This window comes from Carica papaya, chromosome 4, assembly GCF_054855325.1.
Source record: "Carica papaya isolate Zhongbai chromosome 4, ASM5485532v1, whole genome shotgun sequence".
Taxonomy (NCBI): Eukaryota; Viridiplantae; Streptophyta; class Magnoliopsida; order Brassicales; family Caricaceae; genus Carica; species Carica papaya.
The window spans coordinates 2,166,418-2,185,708 of NC_142312.1; the positions used below are offsets into that span (position 1 = coordinate 2,166,418).

General features: G+C 35.5%; 3 protein-coding genes across 4 annotated transcripts; 2 read left to right on the plus strand and 1 right to left on the minus strand.

The window, feature by feature from the left end:
* Positions 1–86: 86 nt before the first annotated feature.
* LOC110822309 (Phototropic-responsive NPH3 family protein) lies at positions 87–3,751 on the minus strand. Of its 2 annotated transcripts, none has more exons than XM_022052394.2 (5): positions 3,174–3,751; positions 2,917–2,986; positions 1,975–2,590; positions 1,144–1,688; positions 87–850 (listed from the first exon to the last, which is right to left on the minus strand). In XM_022052394.2, the coding sequence occupies exons 1-5, from the start codon at positions 3,278–3,280 to the stop codon at positions 302–304; spliced, it is 1,887 nt and encodes a 628-aa protein (XP_021908086.2). In that variant the 5' UTR covers positions 3,281–3,751; the 3' UTR covers positions 87–301. The 2 variants fall into 2 exon arrangements, with proteins under 2 accessions (XP_021908086.2, XP_021908085.2); XM_022052393.2 differs by having other exon boundaries at positions 1,144–1,683; positions 1,970–2,590; positions 3,174–3,735.
* A 4,643-nt stretch (positions 3,752–8,394) lies between these two features.
* LOC110822358 (Ribonuclease III family protein) lies at positions 8,395–13,023 on the plus strand. Its single transcript, XM_022052458.2, has 5 exons — positions 8,395–9,426; positions 10,665–10,869; positions 11,016–11,216; positions 11,811–11,897; positions 12,531–13,023. Exons 1-5 carry the CDS (start codon positions 8,621–8,623, stop codon positions 12,846–12,848), a joined length of 1,617 nt encoding a protein of 538 aa, XP_021908150.1. The 5' UTR covers positions 8,395–8,620; the 3' UTR covers positions 12,849–13,023.
* A 683-nt stretch (positions 13,024–13,706) lies between these two features.
* LOC110822226 (casein kinase II subunit alpha-2-like) lies at positions 13,707–19,278 on the plus strand. The gene is made up of 10 exons (XM_022052273.2): positions 13,707–14,146; positions 14,560–14,689; positions 14,883–15,077; positions 16,304–16,461; positions 16,717–16,807; positions 16,970–17,035; positions 18,007–18,089; positions 18,443–18,506; positions 18,618–18,686; positions 18,982–19,278. Exons 1-10 carry the CDS (start codon positions 13,806–13,808, stop codon positions 19,036–19,038), a joined length of 1,254 nt encoding a protein of 417 aa, XP_021907965.1. The 5' UTR covers positions 13,707–13,805; the 3' UTR covers positions 19,039–19,278.
* The last annotated feature ends 13 nt before the right edge of the window (positions 19,279–19,291 follow it).

A 19,291-nucleotide genomic window follows, 5' to 3' on the forward strand; every position in this document is an offset into this window, starting at 1 on the left:
GAGAAATTGTCATTAAACTCCATGGTGCTCAGACTTAAAAACAAAAAAAATATATAGCTTCAAAGTACTAACTCCCACAATACCACTTTACAGAACCAGCCTGCTCAATTTTATATACTTGTATATTTACAACATAACATCACACAAAAAAGAAACACATGAAGGATTAAAAAAGAGAGAAAACAAGGAGAAAGGAAAGCTATATATGTTTTCCCAAGCCTCAAAAAATCAAACTGACAAGAACACTAAATATATATATATATATTTAACTCTCTTGACAAAATGCATTTCAACTTTCATTTCAAGAAATTGAATGCCGCCTATCTTTGCTGGGTTTGGTCCGAGTTTTCGATCCTGTAGTGACTCCATCTGTCCGTACAAAAGGATAAAGCCGTCCCAGCCTTTTCGACACGGTGTTGATAAACGATTTTCGAGGCAGAGGAGGTCTGTCAGCCGACGCCGGAATGATTCCCATTGGACTGTTCACTGCTGATTTAACTATAGCTGATTTTTCGATCTCTTTCATCCTCATTTTCATCTTAACCAGCTCAATTTTCAGGTCCTCATTCTCCCTTTTTAGCTTGGAGAGTTCATCTGAAACCGGACGGTTTTGTTCAGCTGGGTATGAATTCAGCTTGGAAGCAAGGGTTGAAGGAGAATCTTCACTCGAAACGCTGCCGTTCATGACATCCCGGAGACGTTGCTGCTCGTAGTAGAGGACTTGAACGACTGTTTGGACTGGGAGCCTGTCGTTTTGAGCTGCATGAGCACACGCCTCTCTTGATAGCTTTTGACAGTCCATCAAGCTGCATACTTTTTTTCTCTCCATGTCACTCAGCAGGGGATGAGCCTGAAATTCATTACCATTTTTACCCTTATAAACCAAATTCATTCACAGGTAATTAAATACCAAGATAATACAACCAAAAATAAAAAATAAAAAATTAATTTTGTCCAAGTTACAAATTCTCTAATTAACTATTTACCTAATTAATCTAGCTCATTAAACATAAAAACATAAGGATTTAGTTTTAATTCTAGGAGTTAGTCTCAATTTCAAGAAACCACAAGTTGATATGTGGAAATTGCTAATGTTATACAAGCTATTTATGATGTTATACAATTTCATTTAAGAAAACATACCTTGAGGTAAATATCTATCGCTCGGTACATCCCATCTTCGGTTACCCTAAATTGTTCCGGGATAATTTCAGCCAAACCAATGAATTTCGAGACAGATAGATTCCGATCAGAAGCAATTTCTGCAAGGTAATTCTCCATTAACTTCCCTACCCTTTCCATATCATTTGCCAGATGGGAAACATAATCATCCCCTTCGTTATAGCCTAGTCGATTCCCTTCTACTTCAGATTCAAGGTAATTCATCATGATCCGTTGTACGGTATCAACATCAAACAACGTGTCTCCAGTAAAAGAATAAGAAGGAATGAGAAGATCATCAAGAACAGCCTGGCCTAATTGCAATGCCATCCTCTTCTCCAAATCTAGACGGCAGGCTACCGTTGTCTCTAGATAAATTGCAGCACGGAGGAGCATGGAAAGAAAACTAACAGACATTGCATTCCTCTCCCTTGGCAAAAGACTCACTATTGTTTCCAAAACAACTCTCTTCTCGTGCTCTTGTCGCGGTTCCATCTTCTTCCTCCCTTTCCCAAATGTCTCCTGCACTTCCAGTTTAATTTTTTTCAGAGTTTAAACTGATAGAAAAAGACCCACAATATATATTAGACTGAATTATCTATCCTGCACTTCGAGTTTAATTTGCTGAAAAGTTTAAACCGATAGAAAAAGGCTCATAATTTATATTAAACTAAACTATAACTCTTACACTTCTGAGTTTACTTTTCTGAAAAAATTTAAATTGATAGAAAAAAAAAAACCCATAATATATATTAAACCGAACTATTTCAAGATTACACAATGGAACTTTCAGAAGTTGGGATCTCACCAAACCTCGAAGGGATTTCTGAGCGTAGAGCATGAGGACGGGGGCAAGTGCAAATTGTTTAAACCCTCTTGCCATAATTGCAATGAGAACCCTCTGAAATATGTCAATTCTGAAAATAGTTAAGTCTTCAGCCCACCAATCTCCCACTGGCTTATGATGAGAACCTGTTGAAATCGCAACCTCATTGCCTGCAGAATTCCCTGTTGCCCTCCCAGATAAACAGAACTGGCTGTCTTTACAGACAATATAAGCTATGGAATCAATGCATCTGCTCACCAATTTCACTGTCTCTGCAATTGGAAGGAGACATTCTGAAGCGTGCAAAACAGTGACTGCACCTGAAAGGCTCTTGAGCGCCACTTCATTTATATAAGCTTCGGTTCTTTCTACCAGGTTTCCCACTGAGTAGTCCTCTGTCATCTCGAGGTACTCAGCTGCACATCGGAGCATGGCAATGTTTTCGGTGCTTATCTCGAAATTTATTCCGTAACAAAACTTTGCAGTGTGCTCAAATGATTCCGCTCCACCAGGGATGTCCAGGATTTCGATGGCGGAAATATCAGCATCAGTGGATTCTGAAACTAATTTTCTTATGTATCCACACTTTGAGACTAATGGAAACTGCATAGAGTATGCATTATAGTTAAGTTCATGCTTGAAACAATGTTAATATGCTTAGTGATATTACCTGGTTTGTCCATGGAGGAGAGAAAATTTAATCCAAACAAGAGTTACTGTAATACTATAATCATGATTTGAGAATTTCTTAACTAAGCTTCTAGAGTCTGATATGTTATTAAACTAAAAATAACAAGTCAATTGGCAATCGAGTATGTTCTTTTTCATTGATTATTCTTTTCTATTTTTATAGGTAAGGTCTTAAAAAAGGATAAGACAAACAGTGATTTGAAACTGGGAAAGCTGGATAAGAGATTGGAAATTTCTACCTTATGCAATGAAAAAGAAGCTCCACCAACATGAACAGTGACATCACTTGGAATTTCCTGAGAGCAAATCCTGAAAGAAAAAAGAAAAAAGAAAAGAAATTCAAGATATCATGTCGATAATTCTCCTTGCCATTTTCAGATTTTTCTTTGTTAAGAAAAGAAAAAGCAAATAGCCAATTTTTCAAAGTGTACCAGAGAACAGACTGCAGAGGCTTTTAGAAAGAAAATAAAGAAGACAAAGAAAGGAAAATTATTACCATTCACTGGTTCTCTTCATGGCAGTGGACAGAAGCTCTTTCTTTTTGGAGGACATGTTGATTGTAACTGTGGTGGGTGAAGTTTCCTTCTGATTATGATCCGCCATGGCAGAGCTTCAAGGCCTTTTATGATCATGATCATGTCTCCATCATAGAGTAAATGATGATGCCAAAGAAAAGTATAAGAGAGGAAAGAAAATTTAGATGCAGTTTCCTTCACAAACCACTGTACTGAAACATAGAGTAGAGGTCATATATGATGGTATATACCACCTCCCACGCCATGATCTTCCGTACTCTTTCTCTGTTTCTTTCTGGTATCTTTTTCAAATTCTCAATCAGAAGCTAAACTTTAAAAAAAAAAAAAAAAAAATTTGAGAATGTTCATCGGTAATAATGATCAGAAAGAAAAGAAGATCAACCCTCAGTCTCTAACTTCTCGCTAACACTCGTCAACCATTGCTCAATAACCATATTAACCCTCCTCATATTACCTTTTTTCATAATTTTTGACAAGACCCAATTAACATAATCCAATTTTAACACGAAATTACAATAAAACCTCGCTTAGGACATAATTCAAACTAGTTTGACACACCAATTATATATAATAAAAAAAAAAAAAAAAAAAATTCTTCTGAAAGTTGGTTGGATAAGAGTGGCATTTTGGGGATTGTGGGGGAGAATAGAAGGGTGAATTTAGAATTAGAGAAATGAAAAAGAGAGTGTGTGGTGTTGGAATTGTATAGTTCTTTTATTCCAAGGATGAGATAAGTAAGTGGCAGCCAATGGTGTCGTTGCCACGTGGCAAGTACTCATATCCACAAAGTAGGCATCTCCTTCTATGTATGTGAGACTTTTGGTTGGTCTCCAACTAATATTCTTTAAAGATTAATTTAGTCTATAACCACCGCAATAAACTAATTAAGGTAATCATTAGCTTTAAATGATTTTTAAGGTTCTTGACTCCGTAGCCAATCAACGAATAAGTAATTTTTTTTTTTAATTTAAATTCTAAAATTATCTCACGGCAATATTAATTAATACTGAAACCAAAAAAAATAAAATAAAAAACAAAAATGAGTAGAAGCTCATAATATAATTAATTTATAAAATTATGGCTAGGGGTTGGTTATAGAACCGGTGGTGTCATGTAAGCATCAGAAGCCCCTTCACATCCTGCAAAATAAACGTCCCCAACCCAACGTTGATTGTTCAAGAGACAGAAAATCAATTTTATGAATTCGTGGATAATATCGTGTCTCGTTATTTCCTTGGATCAGATTCCTAATAATGCAAACTATATAATATAATTAATTATTTAAACATATTATTGTTGAATAAAATTAAAAACGTTCACAAATAATAATAATAATAAAATATATTATTACGTTAAGTTAAATTATAAATAAATTTAAAATTTAAAATATAAACTAATTATCTGATTAATAAAAAAAATTCCATGCAACATTTTTCTGTGTGTGTGGGTCGGATGCCGGGTGGGTATGTTTTTTGAAGTCACAAGTTCACAACAAGGACAGAACAAAAAGCGAAATGAATAATCTTATTGTGGGTTGGACAACTGTATGGCACTGAGGGAGAATAAAATGACAAATTAATAAATTGAATTGAATTGAATTTTAAAAATATTTTTCCGAGTAGAAAATTATTGTTTTACAAATATTAATTAATCTAATTTTATCAAAATATTAAGACCAATAAATATGAGTCTTAATTTATTAGTATGCTGACATAATTTTTTTAGTATCTAAATTAATATAATTTTAATAAATTTATTACATATATATATATTTTTTTTAAGAGTTTCAGCCACAAAATTAAGAAGGTGAACTCTACAGAAAGAAAAAGAATAAAACCACAGCAAAAGCATGACCATAGAAAAGAACTTGTCCCCATCTCACATGGCTTCTGCCGCAGCCAAATGACTTTTCTTTTCTTGCTCTTGGGCGTTAAGGTACCCTATAGATAATAAATTTACAATTTATGTCAAATTAAATTTGTAATTTTTTATTTATTTTAAAAAATTATGAAAATTTTATTTGGGTTTTTTTTTTTTTTAATTCCTTTCATCTTTTATTTCCTTTTTTCTTTTCTCTAATAATTTCTGTAACACCCAATATTTTATTATTTTTATTTTTATTAATTATTATTATTATTTTTATATAAATATAATTATTATTTATATAATTTTAATTTAATTTAATGAAAATAATAATAATAATAATAATAAGGGTAAAAAAATTGGTTAAAGATTTAATTAAAAATAAGTTTGGAGAAAATGAGTGAAAATTTGGGTTTTAGGGGTATTTTTGAAAGAAAAATTAGAAACCGGAGGTCAAAACACAATTTAAAAAAGTTACGACACGTCAGCTGCCCGGTCAGCTGCCCCGACCAACCAGGACACGCCAGGTGGCAGAGGTACTGATGCAGGAGGCCACGTGGGTGATCCGCGTGCCCGCGATCGAACGGCTGATATCCGTTCCCGCGCGCACGGACGACCCATATCAAAAACGCGCACGGACGGCCCAGATTGCATGGCGCACGGACGGCTCAGATTAAATCGCGCACGGACGGCTCAGATTCACTAACTATTTAATCACGATCGGACGGTTCAGATTAAAAGCGATGGCCGGCCCAGATCAAAAGCGGATGGACATAAATTTCTCCTCTCATACGAAATTCAATTTTAAACCCACTCATGGCCAAATCGGAATGAAAGAACCAGCCAATTGGTCGAAAAATGCCATCAATGCTCGGCAGCGCCGCCGCGGGGTGTTTTGAACAATGCTTTCGATGAGACCCTTTCCGATTCCCGTTCGATGTAATTTTTTCACCGTTGTGATCACCGTTTTCTTATCTATAGGTTGTCCGAAACAAAACACCCAACCGTAACGTGAGTCGGAGGAGCCACCGTATCGGAGAGCCCCATCGCCGGTGAGTTTTGATTTTCTGCGTTTTTTCAGCCCACCGAGGACCCTAAGTGTGTTTTCTCGTAGGAATCGGTACAAGTTCGGTTGAATTCAGCCGAAAACAGCCAACCCAAGGCGGATCGTCGCCGGCCGTCACCGAAGCACGGCGGAGCCGCAGTGCCAAAATTTTAAAATTGGCCGAGTAGGCCTTGGGTCTGATTTTTGAGTTATTTAGGACACTTGTAGGTACTGTAAGGACGTTTCAGTTCCCGAAGAAAAATTCGGAGAACCCAAGGACTGCCCGTAGGCGCAGTAATCATCTAGTTTTCGACGTTGAATCAAGTAAGAACCCCTCACCCTATTTTCTATCATGGAATTAAAGTTTGAATAAATGATAATACTGTATTTTATACAAATTAAATAGATATGCATAATTAATTACGATTGCTAATGGAATCCGAACCGGACATTATTCTTTGTCGATTCCTGTTTAATTTATTTTATAGTTTAGATGCATCATGGTATCTGGTTTATCTATTTTATGATTTTAAACGTATGTATCACTGCTTACTTCACTACTGTTTGATTTTGGGAATCTAAGATATGATTGCATTGTTGGATGCACGTTACTTGTTTATGTATTTATGTTTAATTTGGTGACGGAGATTAATGACAAATAGAAATGGAATGTGATCTGATAAATAGATAAGATGACAACATCACTAGATATCCTGAAAGATGGTGGACAGACCAAATTCATAGGGAACTTTACCGTGAACGTTGTCTCATACCGGACGGGGTATAGAGACTTGGTCATTTAGCGCTTATACTGGACGGGTATGGGGACGATCCGCTTCATCCTCATTCCGGACGGGGTATAGAGACTTGGTCATTTGGTGCTTATACCGGACGTGGTATGAGGATGACCCGCTTCATCCTCATACTGGACGGGGTATTGAGGTTTAATATCTTGACACTCATACCGAACGACGTATGGGGACGACCCTAGAATTAATATTGTTAATAGAAAGAGTTCACGTGTAGTGGGGATACCCCTATGGATCCTCATTAATATGAGTAGGCTGGTGAAATGAGAAACGTTAATAATTAATTATTGTTAATGAATATGAATTTATGATATGTTCTATGTTACTGATTGTGCATGAAGTTATGATCTGTGTGATGTTATTATCTTTATAGGTTATTTTCACAGGTTCTCCAAGGGTAAGAAAAAGAAAAAATGGTTTTAATTTTAATGAATGTATTGGTTTAAAATTTGTGCTTCATTGGTTGTTTTTGCTTTTCTACCAACTTTTACTTCTGTGACGGCGGTATATTGTGATGTCCTTACTGGACTAGTGTAACTCATCCATTATTTAACTATTTCAGATCAGGAGGACCCGGTTCTCGAACCCGATCCACAAGAGGGCTACGAGTAGATGTTAGATACTTTATAATTTCTTTTATTTTTTCATTTTTCGTATTTCTTTCAAAGAATTTGTTCTGTGATGTTTGTTAATACTGTTGAATTATCATATAATGGATGTTAACCTTAATATTTATTTCGTTTCCGCACTCAAATTATTTTATGCATTTCTTTTTAAATTTTCGGGGTCGTTACAATATTTCCACCTTCAAACATTATACATATATGTATGTATACACATACAGCTTGCAAAATTAGCGGTCTTTAAAATTAATCACTGTATATAATTGATATGATGAAGTAATTTAATAATTAAAGCGAGATTTAAGATCAATTATTCGTAGATATCTACATATAAAGACACTAATAAATTAGCAGGAAATCAAATTTGAGGTCAGTCAATGAAAAGATATATAAAATTAATTTGTGCATGAGATTTTATAGACAAAACACTACTAAACATTACAAAAATTTCTGTACAAATATAATAAATAAATCTCTTCATAAAATATATATATCATAATCACAGATCATGATTTTAAACTTTATAATTATATTATGAATCTAAGTGCTACTCATTAAATAATTATTGAATTTAGAGTAATTTGTGTTTAGAAATTTAAATTTAAATTATTAGTAATACAAATTCAATACTTAAAATTTTTAATGTAAAGGAATCACAATGAGTCGAAGTAGCCTTCGTGGCCTCCAGCGGACAGCCCGTTTGTTGAGTTATTGGGCTTCAAAAGCAAACAGAAGTAAAAACTAGGCCCAGTAAGGTTGCAGCTTCATCCCTGAAATCCGCCTTAAGTTATTTCCATCACCGAAACGATGTCGTAATAGCAAAATAATATCCTTTTCGGCTGATATCTGCCAACTGCGCCCGTTCTTTATGCTACTACCTTATCCTTCCCCCCACAAAACCCCTGCAACACGCCCACGCAAAACCCTGCTCTTCTAATGGCAGCAAGCAAGAGCTAAGCTCACGATGCATAGAACCACAGGCCCCATTCTCTTAAATTCGGATTCCTAAATGTTTCTTCATCTTCCTTCCAGGAACACCCACTTCACATCTCCGTTTCTTTTCACTCATGGAGCTTTCTTCTTCTTTCATTCACGTCCCAAAACCAAGCCGCTCGTCTCCTCTCCCTGATTTCTCGTTCTCATCTTCTTTATCTCAATTTCCCCTCCATTTCCACACCAAAACAGCAAAATTCGTAAAACCCACTTCTCAGGATCTCCGTATTTTCGCCGTCGCTGTCGACCCACAAGAGCTGCCCAGTAACAGCCCGCAGAGACTGCTGAAAGAGCTAGCGCAGCGTAGAAGAGCCACTGGTCCAAAGAAGAAGGTTCCTCCGAGGAGATTCATACTGAAACCCCCACTAGATGACAAGAAATTAGCCGAGAGATTCCTCAATAGCCCGCAATTGTCGCTCAAATCGTTCCCTCTGCTGAGTTCGTGCTTGCCGTCTTCGCGACTCAACAATGCTGATAAAACTTGGATTGACGAGTACTTGCTTGAAGTTAAGCAAGCTTTAGGCTACCCATTAGAACCGTCTGATCAATTGGGTGATGACAACCCAGCCAAGCAGTTTGATACATTGTTGTACTTGGCGTTTCAGCACCCGTCCTGCGACAGGGCGAATGCGCGGCACGTGAAATATGGGCATTCGAGGCTTTGGTTCTTGGGTCAGTACGTGCTTGAGCTGGCCCTTGCGGAGTATTTCTTGCAGAGATATCCGAGAGAATCTCCAGGGCCGATGAGGGAGCGAGTGTTTGGGTTGATTGGGAAGAGGAATTTGCCCAAGTGGATTAAAGCTGCGAGCTTGCAGAATTTGATATTTCCTTATGATGACATTGACAAGTTGATTAGGAAGGAGCGTGAGCCAACTGTGAAGTAAGTTTTTGCCAGTGCTTTTCTCTATACTATCAGATATTGTTTCTGAATCTCGAAGTTCTTTGATCAGGAATTTGATTGCCTTCTGAATTCATATAAACTGAATACAATTAATAAGGTGGTGAACTAATTACCTTCAGGTCAAAAGGTTTCAGCTTTATTTTGTTGCTAACATCTATATGTAGAATGGGGAGCAGATGAATTGTTAAGTTCACCATAAATATAAATGAACTGGAAAACAGTTTCGATTTAGATCTTTTTCAGAAATTTATGTAACAAACATGGTAGCCTAGAAAGTGGTCTGCTACGTAGCTTTTGTTCTGCAATGTCTCAGCAGGGCATGCATATTTAAAGCTTGATTAAAAATTCTATTAAATATAGAACTAGAAGAAAGCATTCCAGATTTTGTAAATTTTGATGGGATTTAAATGGATTGTTTTATTTTCACTTGGAATTCTTTCTGATGTCAATGTTTATCATCTTAGATGAGATTTCTCACCATATCACGGGTAAATTAGGTGGATTTCCAAATATTAATTTGTTCCAAAATAGTCTTATTGTTCAAGGAGTAATGAAAGAGGCCTCAAAAGAGCTAAAACATCGGGAATTATTTGACCTTGCAATTTGTTTTTCCTAGATGGCTCTTCCCCTTCTTGATTTTGTTACTCCCAGCAGGGCCTACAGGAAGCATAAGAGTTAGAGGGTTGCCATGCATTTCAAAACCTTAATGCTGTATAATTTTTGATACTTTGATGAAGTTAGAATATCCAGTTAATTTGCATGGCATTTAAAAATGGTCAGAAAATCTTGGTGCAATGGTAGAGCGTTTTTTTTTTTTTTTGTGTGTGTGGAATCATGTGAACAAATATTCTAACTTGGACATATGATTTCGGTGGAAGAACAAAAGTGGACGACTTCTGAATTTTTTGCTGCTTCATCCAGGTTCATGCCTGATTAAATTCCTCTTTTTCTATGGCTATCTTTATTCCAATATAATTACGTTGTGGATGGCACAAGACCACATGTCCCCTCTATTTAGTATTTACTAGCCTCTAGGAGCCATTTTTCCCTTCTGCAATTCTCAATTTAGATCAGTAGGTATTTTAGACAAAACTTCAAGAATTGTACAAAAAATTCTTTACTTTTTTCTCCCAGCTTTGCTGTAGATCTTCTAATGTCACATATGTCATGATTAATAGAGTTATGACGTGCTTGATATTTATTTCTGTTGGTGGCAGGTCTGTGTTTTGGGCTCTGTTTGGGGCTATATATTTATGCTATGGTATGCCAGAAGTATACCGTGTTCTTTTCGAGGTATTCGGAATGGATCCAGAGGCTGAGGACTGTGAGCCAAGGTTGAGAAGACAGCTAGAAGATGTAGATTACGTATCTGTGGAGTTTGAAGGCAAAAAATTGAGCTGGCAAGATGTTGCTGCGTACAGAGTATGTTATAGTTTTTATTGGTTCTTCTCTTCCCACTCCCTACTTTAAAAAGAATGTTCAGTCAGGGGGATTTGGTTATCCTTGATCATGAAAGTACTATGGAAAAGCTGATTTTTTTGTCAAAAACTTGCTTATTCTGCATACAGCCTCCTGAAGATGCTCTGTTTGCACACCCAAGGCTATTCAGGGCTTGTGTTCCTCCAGGCATGCACCGATTCCGAGGAAATATTTGGGATTACGACAGCAAACCCCATGTTATGCAGACGCTGGGATATCCATTGGCAATGACCGATAGAATCCCGGAGATTACAGAAGCTAGGAATATTGAACTGGGGCTTGGGCTACAGGTGATTCTTTACATTCTTTTTTTTTAATTGAAGGGTTGGAAGGAGTGACTGGTATAGTCACACCTCGTTGGACATGTCCATAGTGGTTTTCACCCACTCTGGAATATATGGTTTGAGTCGTAGGTAGTATAAATAGAGACTGTCATTGCAGTCCAGTTTAGATGTAAACAGAAGGTCTTCCTCTCTAGAATGGCTTAGAAGTATGTATTACTATTGTATGCTTGTCTGCGGGTTCTAATCCATGATCTCCCTGCCAAAGAAGTAGGCTTTCCCACTTAAACTACCTTGAGGGTGATCCTTACGTGCATTTAACAGGATATTTTTCAATCTGACTGTATACAACAATAGAAGATGATAACTTCTATTTGTTCCAAACTGGTTTCAGTTGTCATTTGCTATTACTAGATTCTACGGCTACGAGTGGTTTAGCACTTGTTTTGGATGCTCTCAAGATTAACCTTTTGACTAACTAAACTTTCAACTATTTGATATGGTTCAGAGTTTGTAAAATCTCAGTCGGTCATATGACTTGCTGGAATTTGTTAAGAAACTTGCTGGTATTTTTTTTTCTGATCTGTTGCCTGTCAATTACAGCTCTGCTTTTTGCATCCGTCGAAATATAAGTTTGAGCATCCTCGGTTTTGCTATGAGCGGTTGGAATATGTGGGCCAAAAGATACAGGTAAGTGCCTCCCTGTTAATTTCTTTATCTCATTTTTATTCCTCAGGTCAGATACACTTCTTCCTAGAAAAATCAATTTATATTTGTTCAGTTCAATTTTACTCTACTTTCATTCCATTCTTAGATTTTAGTTGCTTGATGTGTAGAATTTACTCATAATATATATAATGTATAATTGAGCCACATTCACTCATATCTTCAATTTTATAATGATACAAGTTGAGTTGCACTTGTAATTTCTTTAAGATTATAATACTATTTTTTATTTGAATGTTTATCCAATTTGTATTGTGTTAATATTATTATATAAAATTAAGGTTCTGAGTAGTATATAAAAACCTTTTCTAGTTTTTATTTTAAATTTATACGTAGTTTATTCACAAAATAGTATAAGTTAATTAATAAATAATGGAGAAAATAATAATGAAAATGATGATAAAATTAAAAAACTTTGAAATGTTGGTTAGAAAACTATTTGTATGTTCTTTGATTGTTCAACACAGACATGAACTTAGAAATGAAAGATTAGAAAATATTTTCGTATAAAACTGTAAAAGTTTCTCTTGAAAGAATGGAAAGGGTTAAATTTGAGCAAACTTAACCTTAATAATCATGGAATGTTCTCAATTTCAGGACCTTGTAATGGCTGAGAGGTTGCTGATGAAGCATCTGGATGCTCCTGGGAGGTGGCTACAGGAGAGGCACCGGCGAATTCTTATGAACAAGTTTTGCGGGAGATATTTGAGGGAAAAACAACTCCATCAATTTATCATCTACTCCGAACAGGTTCAAGATGCATTTGAACATAATCGGAGACTGAGAAACCCTGCGACAACTGCTGTACAGCAAGCCCTTCACGGGCTCTCGTATACTGTTTACGGGAAGCCAGATGTGAGGCGCCTCATGTTTGAGGTTTTTGATTTTGAGCAAATCCAACCTAAAGCTGTGTGAATATGTCTAGGAAAACGGTGAAAGCTTTGTTACTTTCTTCTTCAACCTTGGAATTCTTTATGGAGCAATTTTTCATCCTGCTTCTTCTAACAGGAATTTACCATTAGTGGTATTTTATAAGTTGTAACACATTCTTCTTTATTCATAATTTATATCTCTATAATGTTTAAACCCAGCAGACCACGCAGTTTTGGCACATCTTCATGATGTTGATTATAATATTTTTTTATAAAAAAAAAATTAAGACATTAAATTAATTAAATTACTATGATATAATGTCTGTTTATATTCTTATTTGATAACGTGACTAATGTTATAAGATTATTTGTATTTATCTAATTAATTTTTAATAAATAAGAATTTGAATTTCTTAAAATGAGAATGGTTTGTGAATTACAAACTAAAATTAATCATATTAAATTAATTAAATAAATTATTAAATGATTTTCATGCTTAACTCAATTCTAAACTTGATGGAGATCGGAGATTGCACTCATATAATCATAAAATGTAAATAATGACAAATCACAATTAATCATAAGGCAAGATTTTTTACCATATTATTCACTCGCAATAATTTTCTTTGTTACATAAAATACAAAGTCTTCATTAATTTATTATATTTTTAAGAAAAAAAATATTTAATTATAATAAATTTTTTTTATTAAATATATTTTTTTATAATTATATTATAAATTATTAATTATGGGAGTATAATATTTAATTTAATAAATTTAAATTTTAATTTATTTAATCTAATGTTACAAGCACAAGAAGTCCCCACCCACCAGCGCGGTGCGCACCCGTCCCTCTCCCCAAAAAAGTCCCAGCCAACGAACGCCCATAGACCAGACGACAACCCAACAGCTACCGTAGCTTTTATTTATTTATATATATTTTTCTCGTTTCCCCAAAAACACATGTTCAAAAAGCCTTGCTTTATTGTAAAATCCCCGCATGAACGAAAGATGCTCGCACCAGGCCATCACTACTAGTTGTCTACTGTTCTTTCCCCGCTTCTTGCTACTGTGCGCTCTCGTTGTGTTGCATCTGCCGCTAGTTCACAGTCCGATCCTTCCCGCTCCCATCGCCTTCGAAATCGTCGATAACGACGAGGATTATAAGCACACTGATAAGAGCGGCAATACTGATCATAAGATTGATAGTTTTGGTCCCAGTTTCGTCGAGATCTCGGGGTCGAATCGGCGCGTAATGTCGAAGGCACGAGTCTATACAGACGTGAACGTTCTTCGCCCAAAGGAGTACTGGGATTATGAGTCCCTTACCGTTCAATGGGGGTAATTGCTTCTCCTTCGTAACCCTAGGCCTAATCTATCTAGTTCTTCTCTTCTCTTCTTAATTTTATATGTTAATGGCATCCGTTCTGTTACATATCGAGACAGACAGGAAGGGACTACCGGTTCTTTTTTCTTTTCTTTTTCTCTATTCAGTTATCGGATCAGGTTTTAGCTTCTTACCTGATTCTTGATATCGAAAGCCTTCGCGTAACTGTATTGTCGACAGAAACTTAATGATAATCACACACAAAAACAACAAGATTTAATGGTGAATTTCCCTTATGGTACCATTTCTAACGATATAAGTATTAGGGGCGTTCATGGTGAATTTGGTTGTGAGATCTGTTTCCTACTTTTGGGTTTTCTATTGTTGATTGGAGCTGTGTGCATTTCTTTTTATGTTCTTTTTTCAGGGATCAAGATGATTATGAGGTTGTTCGTAAAGTTGGAAGGGGAAAATATAGTGAAGTGTTTGAGGGTATAAACGTGAACAGCAATGAAAGGTGCATTATCAAGATCCTCAAGCCTGTTAAGAAAAAGAAGGTGACTATTTTATGTTTCTGCAGAAATCTTGTAGAAAATTATTTTTTACCGGATTAGGTCCGTTTTCTCTATACTTATTTTTATATCATTCATTCTTGTAGACAAGAGGGGAGGTTGGTTAATGTATCAGCATTTAACTTATGTTTTCAGTATTATTCCCGTGGCTGCAACATCTTATGGTCTTTTTCTACAGATAAAAAGGGAGATAAAAATACTTCAAAACCTCTGTGGTGGGCCAAATATTGTCAAGCTTCTCGATATTGTTAGAGATCAGCATTCAAAAACCCCAAGTTTGATATTTGAGTATGTGAACAGCACAGACTTCAAAGTTTTGTATCCCACATTGACCGACTATGATATACGCTACTATATATACGAGCTTCTCAAGGTAAATTTTTGCAGTGGGTGTATTTTAGATTATATGCCTCAACTTGCACTGCCATGTTCATTCATGAATTTGACTTGAGAAAAATTTAATGTATTTCACATCAATAATCGACATAGTTCAGAAAAAGGGATTGCTTGGATCACACTGAGAAATTGAGTAACAAAAGAATCACACTAACTGTCCCTTAAGCATCAGAACTAAGGTTTAGATGTATCACAGAATCATGCAGAAAAAAGTCTCAGAAAATTCTTTGTACAATTATTCATTGTGAAAGAAAAAATAATGGTCTGCTCTAATTTAACCTTCTGATTGGAATGAGAAACTCCAGCGATAAAGTTGAAAGAAGGTAAACCATAAATGAAATCATGATCTTCCTCGTGTTAAATAATAGATTGTGATTGATCATCCCAAAAGCTTAGGTTAATAGTAAAATATATAATTTAGTATTTATACATTAATGCCATATTGCAACAAATGCAGTTCTTAATATATTTAAAAAGCCTAAGTATAATTCTCCAGTATCAAAATGTAGGTGGTTAATCTTTCCAATACTGGAAAAAGAAAAGTTAGAATGAGGTGTTCCTTCAAAATAATGTAGGTGCTTTTGGTTACTCACCTTCTAGTACAATACCACTCAGGGACTTAGATTTTCTTTTTGCAGCACTCGTGATAATTGACATTCATGTGTTGAGTTCTGTGAAGATACAATCACTCTCAGTTCTTACTAATGTATTGGATTTCCATTGTTAAAATCAGCTATCTCTAGCATGCACTATACATTATTTTGCTCGAAAAGTTTGTTTACTCTTCTTGGTTGAACTGGTTTTCTTCACATGCTTCTGTGTGTGAACATTCAGCGATTCTTATTGGTAATTTCGTATTTTCTGTTTCCTTTTTCTTTTCATACTGCTTCATTTTACGTCCATGTGAAATAAATGTATGGTTAATGCTGATTGGATATCCTCTTTTCCAACAAGCTATAATTGGATTTTCAGGAAAGACATGGTATATCTTTGAAATTCCTAGTCTTATGTGGGTGTTCTCATATTGCTGCTAAGCATCCAAGCATCTATTGCTTAGACTTGTATTGTTTCCATTGTTGCACATCAAATAAGTAGTGTTTGATTATTCCTTTTTGGAAGGAAATTCCAAAATCTTTTATATTGGTGTCTACTTTTTAGTTTTAAGGCTTGTTTCATTATAATTTTCTTCTCATTACATTACAGGCATTAGATTACTGCCATTCACAAGGAATAATGCACAGGGATGTCAAGCCTCACAATGTAATGATAGATCATGAATTGCGAAAACTTCGCTTGATAGACTGGGGTCTTGCTGAATTTTATCATCCTGGAAAAGAATATAATGTTCGTGTGGCTTCTAGGTAATGATTCAGAGATATTACTGAATACATGAATGACTAGTGGTCCAGCGCGAATATGAAAAAGAGGAAAGGAGAAAGAGAAAAGCAAGTAGTTGAGATAAAGAGATAGCGTACTTGTTTGATGGGGTTATGTTGGGCTGAGTTGTAGGATCTCCCTCTATCATGTCACCTTTAGAAAGTCTTTTCAGACTCAGCCAGTTTGAATTATGGATCCTATGATTGAAGTATGAGTGTCTTTTCTTCCTTGTTTTCCAGGTACTTCAAAGGGCCTGAACTTCTGGTTGATTTACAGGATTATGACTATTCTTTGGACATGTGGAGCCTAGGTTGTATGTTTGCTGGTATGGTAAGGATTACTGTTACTGAGTCTTTTATCTTAATAATGTATTATGCATTATAAGAAATGGAAGTGCAAGTTACATGGAGCATTTTTATTTTTCTTATGTTGATTTCGTTGGAGGATACTTGTCTTGGATTGGTGTTTACATTGTATGTGTTCTTCATGCAGATATTTCGGAAGGAACCGTTCTTTTATGGTCATGACAACCATGACCAGCTTGTGAAAATTGCAAAGGTAATTCTGATTCCATAGAGTGACCGATTGACTAATCCCATTGTCATATTATGGTTGTTTAATCAAGCTTCTTGCCAGTTGGCAAAGTAACTTTTTTTGCAGTTCAGAATTTATTAATTATTAATCAAGCTTCTCGCATGTGTCTGGAATAACATTTTGCACTTGAAGTATATAGTTATCCTTACAAAGGAAATTTGGATTATTCCATATTTTATACTTTTTCTATATGCAGAAGATTCTTTTGTCAATATTTGGTATGAGTTTTATCTTTGCCCCAAATAAGATATGACTTCCAGTGTCTATATCATAGTGCTCCATCTCTTTAAATACTGATTCATTGAAGTTTTTGACATCTGCTATGCTTATTGGCTACCATAGTTTATGGTTGGAATGGTGGTATAACTGTTGAAGACTTTCGTATTGACTACTTCATGCAACTTCTTGCATCTTAATCAGGCCAATCTTATAAGAAAAAATATCAGCATCTAATACTGAGTTCCTAGTTGTTTTTATTTGGTTCTGTTATTGTATCTATATGAAAATTATAAGGCATAAGGAGGCTACTAAGGGCGCTTTTCCCAATTTTATACTATTAGAAAACAGTTCTATAACTATGACATGTATTTCTCAGACAAAGAGATATAAATAGTTCCGATCTGCAGTTAGATTGCTTCTAAAAGAATGAGCTCTCAACTAGCAACACTTATTGAGAGATGTCGCTGCTGTATGCGGGAGCTCTGCTTTATCTTCTTTAAGCTTGGATATCCACTGACCATATTATATTTCCACTAAGGACCATATTATATTATATGCATGGATTTACTGCCATGGTGTTGGTGATAGTGGTTGCCAAAATGTAGTCATTGAACAACTAGTTCCAGTTTTTTGTAAAAAAAATATTTAGAAATTCAAGTTTTTGACAAATTTAGTGGACACCATATAATTCTGTTAAACTATTGATCTTGTTTCAGGTACTGGGAACAGATGAATTAAATGCATATCTGAACAAATACCGCTTAGAGCTTGATCCACAATTAGATGCACTTGTTGGGAGGTAAATTGATTTCTCATGATCTAATCTAATACCACAGGAATTTAATAAAAATGAAATTAAAAAAAATCCACAAAATCAGAGTAGTTAGATAAAAATACAACTATCCACCGTGGGTAGGGTATTGGCTTACCCTATCCAGGTGAATTCTGCTTGCCAAATACTGGGTAAGATCGTGTTCACCCTTTTATTTATCCTACCATATCCAGTGAAACAAGGGTGTTCTTAATGTTGAAATACTGTGATTTCATTTTTCTTCCCTGCACGTCTGCAGCTTCAAATTATAGACATCAACATTAAATGAAATAGCTTGAAACTGGTTTTGGTAATGTTGTGATATGTTGCCAATACTGCAGGCATAGCCGAAGACCTTGGTCCAAATTCATCAATGCAGATAACCAGCACCTAGTGTCTCAGGAGGTCATTTTCTTTTTCCCTTGAGACATTTAGAAACTCAACCGTAATATCATTTTGCACTGCTTCTATTCCCAATTATTTGTGTTGAATTTCTTTGAGGTGTCTACCATACAGGCCATTGATTTTCTTGATAAGCTTCTACGGTATGATCATGAGGACAGGCTAACTGCAAGAGAAGCAATGGTAATTGCCTACAAGTTTATTTCCCATGTTCTTCTGGTCTTTTACTTAAAATTGAATTTATTTTGTTCAATGTTGGCCTATTGTTTTCTCTAATATATGTTTTTCCCCCTCTATTATATGATTTGTCCTTGTTGAATTGGATCAGAATTTTTGTGCATTGGTTAGAGTAAAAATATGTAATATATCTTGTTATCTTAGTTATCTTTCAAATTACACATGGACATCTATCTAGTTCTTGTCTTCTTGTTGGTCTGTTTGCTTATAAGTTGGTGCCATTTTTGTGTTTATGCTGCAGGCTCACCCATATTTTTCTCAAGTGAGGGCAGCAGAAAATAGCAGGATGCGGTCATAGTAGCCTTTACATCAGCCCGCTTGTACATAAGTTGTTACTGTTTTGAAATGTATTTTGCTTGTAATACCTGCGTGAAAAACATTGTGGTTGATTGTCAGCGTTTTCAGTTGACACATTTGTTTGGAGGTTTGCAGCGTGATCTTTTGAAGTCGTGATCATTGTCCGTGAGAGAACAATTAGTATTTTGAATTTTCAAGACTCTTGTCTATAAAATTTTCCATTAGGAGGCTTTTTGCGCCATCCATGTTCCATG

Coding starts and splice junctions, on each gene's coding strand:
- LOC110822309 (XM_022052394.2), bottom strand. CDS start 3,280: ATGGCGGATCATAATCAGAAGGAAACTTCACCCACCACAGTTACAATC. Junction 1,689..1,974: donor CGCTCAGAAATCCCTTCGAG/GTTTGGTGAGAT, acceptor TTAAACTGGAAG/TGCAGGAGACATTTGGGAAA. Junction 851..1,143: donor CGATAGATATTTACCTCAAG/GTATGTTTTCTT, acceptor AATGAATTTCAG/GCTCATCCCCTGCTGAGTGA.
- LOC110822358 (XM_022052458.2), top strand. CDS start 8,621: ATGGAGCTTTCTTCTTCTTTCATTCACGTCCCAAAACCAAGCCGCTCG. Junction 10,870..11,015: donor AAGATGTTGCTGCGTACAGA/GTATGTTATAGT, acceptor TTCTGCATACAG/CCTCCTGAAGATGCTCTGTT. Junction 11,217..11,810: donor AACTGGGGCTTGGGCTACAG/GTGATTCTTTAC, acceptor TGTCAATTACAG/CTCTGCTTTTTGCATCCGTC.
- LOC110822226 (XM_022052273.2), top strand. CDS start 13,806: ATGAACGAAAGATGCTCGCACCAGGCCATCACTACTAGTTGTCTACTG. Junction 14,147..14,559: donor TCCCTTACCGTTCAATGGGG/GTAATTGCTTCT, acceptor TTCTTTTTTCAG/GGATCAAGATGATTATGAGG. Junction 16,808..16,969: donor GTTGTATGTTTGCTGGTATG/GTAAGGATTACT, acceptor TTCTTCATGCAG/ATATTTCGGAAGGAACCGTT.